Below are 6,889 nucleotides of genomic sequence, written 5' to 3' on the forward strand. Positions count from 1 at the left end.
TAAATTTCAGGATTTTTTAAAAGACTTGATTAGTCTAATAAAATCCATAATGAACATTTGCCATAAACTCTTAGAGCTTTTGTTAGGACTGTGTCCCACAGTTGTTCTCCCACTTATTCTTTAAGAAACAAAAAAATATTGGAATAATTCCACTGAAAATAGGACTGGTAGTTTGGTCTAGGAAGTATTCTGGAAAGCCTTGCATTGTGTAGAAAATGTTTGAGGGGCTGGGAAGGTGGCTCAGTGGTAGAGGGCTTGCCTTGCATGCATGAGGCCCTGGGTTCTATTCCTCAGCACCACATAAGCAAAAAGAAAAAAGCCAGAAGTGGTGCTGTGGCTCAAGTGGTAGAGCGCTAGCCTTGAGCTGAAGAGCTGAGGGACAGCGCCCAGGCCCAGAGTTCAGACCACACGACTGGACCTCCCGCCCCCCAAAAAGAAAATGTTTGAGTTAAGTGATTTCATTTATATTATAGCACTTCACCAAGAGATAAAGGAGCTTCCAAAATACCAAAAAGAACTAATCAGTTACATAGAAATACAGTCAATGATAGAAATATTTTTATCCACATGATGCTGAATGCGTGAATGAACTGGTCCAAGGTGTTCTTCTTGGCTTCTTTGTAGAATGGAGAGAGGACAAATATGGTCATCTACACTATTCCTTCTCTATGTCAAAAGAATTGATTTTAAAACAAAAGATCCAATCAATACTCTACATAATTTCAAGCCGTAAGTTGGAGTATTTTTTTCATTTAAATTACCTCAAACTAAGGTGATTTCCTAAAATATAATTGAATCTTGAATAATAGGAAAATGGTTCTGACCTAGAATTTCCACACAGAAACCTCTGTACCTATGTTAACAATAAAAATAAAACAAAATAAAAACCCTTGTGTTTGTCTTTTTAAAGGTAATTCTGTTAAAATTGTAATCCTTTTGGTATTCAGCCTTGACTCTAATAAGTTTCTTGGGAAGACCTGGCTAGTTCAATATTTGTTAAAATGTAAACTTAACTTGCCTAAAAGAAAATATGCAGAGAAAAATATTAAAGTAAAAAGTCCTTGAGTTATAAAGGATGGAATTTTTAATCATATGAGAATTTAAGTCAAGAATTACTTCAAAAAAGAAACAAGACAGATCACAGGTCACTAATTTTGTACAAAAATCACTTTTTTTCCCCCAGAGAGCTGTCATGTATTCATCCATTGTGCCACTGTTCATCCAAATGTAGAACCCTGGTGCCATATTGACTTTTCCCCTGCATCCAATCCTACTGTCGAATATGTTCATATTGTACCATCCTTTTTTGAGATGCTTCTCTGGTTTACACCTTTGAAATTATATTTGTATCATTATCAACAGATTCTACAGTTTTCTGCCATGAGTGTGTGTGTGTGTGTGTGTGTGTACGTGTGTGTGTGTGGTGTGTGTGTGTGTGTGTGTGTGTGTACAGGTACTGGGGCTTGAACTCAGGGACTCATATCCTTGCTCAGATTTTTTTTTCTCACAGTTGGCCACTGTCACTGGATCCATAAATAAGTCTCACAGATTTGTTGGCTCAGGTTGGCTTCCTACTCTGATCCTCTGATCTCAGCTTTCTTAGTAGCTATAGGATTATAGGTATGAGTCACCTGCATGTGGGTGCCATGAGTGTCTTGAACCTCGGATCTACCTTGCTCACAACTATCAAATGTCTTATCTCCTACTGCTTCAGCTTACTACTCACATCCTTTGTTGCCTCTCCATTCAGTTAAAACTCGGATTGCATGATAGATGGTATCTTCCACAACCCTGCCTCTATCTCTATCTCTATCTCTCTGTCTCTCTCATGCACACATTTTTCTTGACCAAATCTTACTTTTTTACTGCTCTTTTTACTCTCACTAGTATGTCATTCCAGTCATCATGTTATCCAATAAAAACTCCACCTTTCCCCCACTTCCTTGATCCTTCCCCTAATCTACAGTGTTACCATCCTAGCCACCCTATTGGTCTTTTGTGAATAGATGGACTGCTGTGCTTAATTTTAACTTTTACTATGTTTAAAAATTATCTTTAAACAGTTGTTCAAGGAGATTTCAATTAAACATGTCAGTTTATAAATATATCTTGATCAATGTCACCCTATCATGGCTTCTCTCATCTCTCACAACCCCACCCATTCCCTCAAATTACTGGGAGTTTTACTGTTACTTTTCACATACTCCCAGAGCCTTCTCAAAAGATGCCCATCCACAAATACTTTAATGATCTTTCTAGTATCATAATGCCCCTTGATTTTTACCAACTCCCATTCCATCTGTACTTAAGATTCAATTACATGGCACATTACTTGAATGCACTCCTTTTGATTCGTATGTCATTCCATGCTTTTCAACGAGGATATCCAGATATCTTTGGTATTTATAAGAAGACACTTTTTTTGTTGTATAGAATTGCACATTGCCAGCCCTTGGCCTCCTTTACTCTTGGTTCCTGACAGTGTTCTTATATTGACCGACTTAAATGTTTCCAAACATACTGAATATTCATTAGAAAAGTTACTATACCATATGTATGCCTGCATAGTTAACAACCTCTGTGTAAGTGGTAAGGTATATTTTTAACAACAAATTTATATTTCCCTGAGAGGTGCCTATAAATTTATAAAAAGTGTAAAAGTATCTTAATTAGCCCTTAGGTGATAATCTCCACTCTAATTTAGGCTTATTTCATAAGGTTTCTTTTGCTGTGCCTTTAAATGGATTCTGGGTGTTGCTTTTAATCTTACTTTATATGTGGAAAAATAAACCAAGGCTCACAAAGTTCTGCTCATCCTAGTACATACAGCCTGATTAGAGAGCTTTGTACTTAATCTTGGGATTGTTTGAAGACGAGTCTTCAGTTGTTTCTTCTAGCACATGGCCTTATAAAGCCAGTTTCTCTGTGACAGCTTTAAAAAGACTGTGAACATGTAATATAATTAGCTATTTAAAAATCCATTACTGCTGCTGATAGGTACTAATGGTTGTAATTGAAAGAAGAGACCTTAGACCAGAAAAACAATATTTTAGAATTAATAATAAGAATATAAATTGGAAACTAATGAATGAGTTTACTCACTAGCATTCTTTGCTGCAAATGCTAACCTGTGTTTGGCTAATGAAGATATACACATTCTTTACCTTCCTACTCTATTTGTTAATGTTTGTCTTGGCAAATGGTCAATAGATCTCTCTAGATTTCAATTAGTCAAGTATATTGTAATAGATAGCCAAACCTGCCTTGTAGCAATACAAATGTCACAGAATTAGGAATCTAAGAACTGTCAATCACTGTTCAGGTCTTCTTTTCTATCCCTAGATATCTGCAATAAGGAAGCAAGTATCTGCCACATAAAACCACATATCACAATGTTACTAAAATGCTATTTATGTTTCCTTTCAGTTATGTTTTCAGTAGTTTATTCCACTGCATGCCTTTATATATGTCCAATTACAACTTTACATTTCAGCTAATCTAGAGTTTAGGAATTCATTGTGTGAATGACCCATATGAACACTTTCAAAAGTACTCTCATTTTCTATCTATAAACACAGTTAAATGCATTTATTGCAAAGACAAAAAGATATAATTCAAGCCATTCAGAAGAACTGGTACTGTTAATTTCATGATTTCACTTCAACTATGAGAATAAATATGTACCACCTGTTTATTATGGTCAACAAAGGGAAAAAAGGAATTGAAAGCTAATTGTGTAAGTAGTTTGGAACAACTGATAGATGTAAGTAAATATGAGCATGATATAAATGCATTTTGTTGTATATTGCCTTACAAATAAAATACAACCATAAATGAGGTTATATGTTATTCATTAATAAAACCACTATTTAATTGGAACCACATGGAAATTCAGCTTATCTGAATTAAATTATTACTTAAGTTTAGCTGGAAAAACAGACATTAAAAATTAGCAATTCATTACAACCAAATGGGTTCTATGTTGGCTTTTTTATTAGAACATTTCCTGAGCAAAGAGAATTTTTAGTTTTTATACACTGAGATACCTTAGAGGAAATAGGAAAGGGTGAAAGAATATTCTTCAATTAAGGTAAATGAAAATTAACCTGGTGGCTCTGTTAATAGATCCTTATTGAAGACAAGAAAAGTTCCATTGTTTTGATTCATCTGTTCTCAATAATTAACTGTCATATAATAGAATTTTAAAGATATTTTTGTTTTGCAATATTTTTACCTTTAGGAGCCAGAAGTTTAAATATTGATACCATTTCCAGAATGGCACAAACATCTTAAAGGTAGATTTCTAGAGTTTCTGTGTATACTTTTTTATATCTTAATAGCACCTGAACTGTTACCTGATAAAGGTGCTATCAAATTCTCCCCATCTATTTTTAGATCTCCAGTTGCTCCACAGAAGGATTTAATATGTAAAACAGAAGCTAATGCTATAAAAATTTGCATGATTGTATTTTGGATTTTGATATCAGCTAAGAAGGGCAAAGTTGATCCCATCTTACAAGGAACTCTACATTTTCTCTACTGAGTTGGAGGTTCAGCTTTGCTTACCTGCTTCCTTGAAGACACTGTGCTGTTGAAACATCTATTAGAGGCATTTAAACTCAAATTCTTGTTCTGATGATTTGAGTCATTTTTCCATGTCTTAGAGTTTTCTTTAGGGTCTGATGGAATAGGATTTAAAAAGAGGATTCTAGCTATGAACCCATAAAGAACTGTGGCCAGGATCATGGGCACAACATAAAAGATACCAAAGTCCATTAGGTAAATAGGTGAGTAATAATTCCTGGAGATCTTATAGCCACAGGATACCACAATAGCATCTTTGTAGGTGCTAATATTGAGATCCAGCAAGAAGAACCAGAGCATGCAGTAAATGGATGTAAAAGCCCAGACGAAGATGATGATCTTTTTGGCTCTGGAAAAAGTACAGAGGAATTGGGCTTTGATGGGGTGACAGATTGCTATGTACCTCTCAATGGTAAAGGCCGTGATGGAACACGAGGATGCATTGATTCCCAAGTACTGGAGATAAGTAATGCAAAGGCATCCCGCATAGCCATAGACCCAGGAGCCGTAGATGCTGTCTGTTATGTTGGGAAGGCCGGCGGCCACCAGGACCATGAGATCAGCCACTGCCAGACTCACCAGGTAACAATTTGTGGGGGTCCTCATATGCTTGGTTCTCATGACCACCAGGACTACCATGATGTTGCCCACGATGCCCAGGCCACAAATAATCAGCACAAGTAAGATGGTGACCACTTGGTAATCGAGGCCCACGGCTGCTCGGGGTTGAAGCTGGGTCTCGTTCAATTCACTGACTGTCTCGTTCTCCATCTTTAGTGGTTTGAATTGTCTCTGAAATCGTGACTTCTTAAAACATCTCCTTCCCAGCTTTACGACAGCAGTTCTAACCCCTGTGGGTGAGAGATTGTGTACATAATTCAGCCACAGCCTCACCGTGTCCTGGCAAGTCCAGTCTCTTCCAAGTCCCTCTCACTTCCTTTCCTTTGCCTCCATTTCTCTATGCTATGCAATAGCACCGGCTCCTGAGCACTTGGAAAACTTCTTCTAACTTTCACGTAGGAGGGTGCAGTGTTGTAATCAGCTCACATTAAAAGGCTCCCTTTAGGAGGGAAAAATGCTTAAAAGAAACAACAACAACAAAAAAAACCCAAACCCCACAACACTTCCTGCTTTGAAATTGCTCTGATAAAAGAAACAAACAAACCAAACAACAACAACAAACAACTAAAGGACATCTCCTAGCTGCAAAATAAACACAAAGAAACCTCTGAGATGCTGGGAGGGAGAGTATAATAAAGAAAAAAGAAACCAGGGAAAAAGCCAAGAGACTCTGCTCAAGCTTGGTAGAAATTTAGCTGGCGCTTCTTTGCTCCCAGGGAGTGAAATCTCTGGTATAACAGAGCAAGCTTTTGAGTCTATGTCTCCTCATCTCATGCAACCCCTATACTCAATAGAGAACATTTTTTTCTTTCTCTCTCTCTTACCTTTTTCTCTCTCACGCTGTCTGCTTTTCTGGGTAGAGGAAATGGTAATAGGTCCAAGTTTCCAATCCTGCAGAAAATCTCTGTTGACAGGGAGACCACTTAGCAGTGTTCAGTGTTTCAGAGCTGCAGCTCTTTAAACTCCTAACAGACCATAGAGCCGACACCACAGCAGCAGGAGCAGAAGCAGGAGCAGCAGCAGCAGCAGCAGCAGCCAGGCTAGCAAATCATAGATCGTCCCCTAATGAGAGCAGAGACTCAAAATCTCTCTCTCTCACTCTCTCTCTCTCTCTCTCTCTCTCTCTCTCTCGCACACACACACAATCGCACACATACTCATAATCACAAGAGCCAGTCACTGCCTGATTCATAATCTTCCTTTGAAGGATTTACTTTTAAGTGTGAGGACGATCCAGTTTGCAGTGTGGAAGGCTGAAAACATAAGCAAGGGGGTCCAGGGGGTCTTTGCTACTCAGAGGCTAACTTCTGCAGCAACTCCAGTACCTGAACTGCCATAAGATAATATTTTCACTCCTCGCTTGACAGGATTTTTGTTTTGAGGGGATGGCAAAACCTTCTTAGTCTAGACACATCCCTTGGAGCTTGAAATGTCTGTGCTGAAAGCAACCTCTTTCTCTACCACAAAATCCCTTAGACTGTTTCATCCATGAAACAGTAAAATTGCCTCGGTCCTCTCATATTATATGAATGGAAAATGAGTTAAAAGGGATTCTAAACTGTTTTACCTGAAATCTTACAGGGTTTTCTAAAATTTGCTATTTAAAAATGAGTTGACCATCAGGCATCGTCATGCACACCTCTAATCCCAGGCTTCTGGAGGTTGAGGCAGCGAGTGGATAGTG

General features: G+C 37.8%; 1 protein-coding gene across 1 annotated transcript in view; it reads right to left on the reverse strand.

Moving 5' to 3' along the window:
- Positions 1 to 6,156, reverse strand: part of Trhr (thyrotropin releasing hormone receptor) — a 42,414-nt gene extending 36,258 nt beyond the window's left edge. The window contains exons 1-2 of the mRNA XM_042673164.1: positions 6,030 to 6,156; positions 4,567 to 5,435 (exon numbers count right to left, since the gene is read on the reverse strand). Coding sequence (XP_042529098.1) covers positions 4,567 to 5,355 — 789 coding nt within the window. The 5' untranslated portion in view covers positions 5,356 to 5,435; positions 6,030 to 6,156. The remainder of the gene's footprint in view (positions 1 to 4,566; positions 5,436 to 6,029) is intronic.
- Positions 6,157 to 6,889: the final 733 nt, after the last annotated feature.

Source organism: Dipodomys spectabilis, unplaced genomic scaffold (genome assembly GCF_019054845.1).
Source record: "Dipodomys spectabilis isolate Male_0828 unplaced genomic scaffold, ASM1905484v1 ptg000783l, whole genome shotgun sequence".
Taxonomy (NCBI): domain Eukaryota; kingdom Metazoa; phylum Chordata; class Mammalia; order Rodentia; family Heteromyidae; genus Dipodomys; species Dipodomys spectabilis.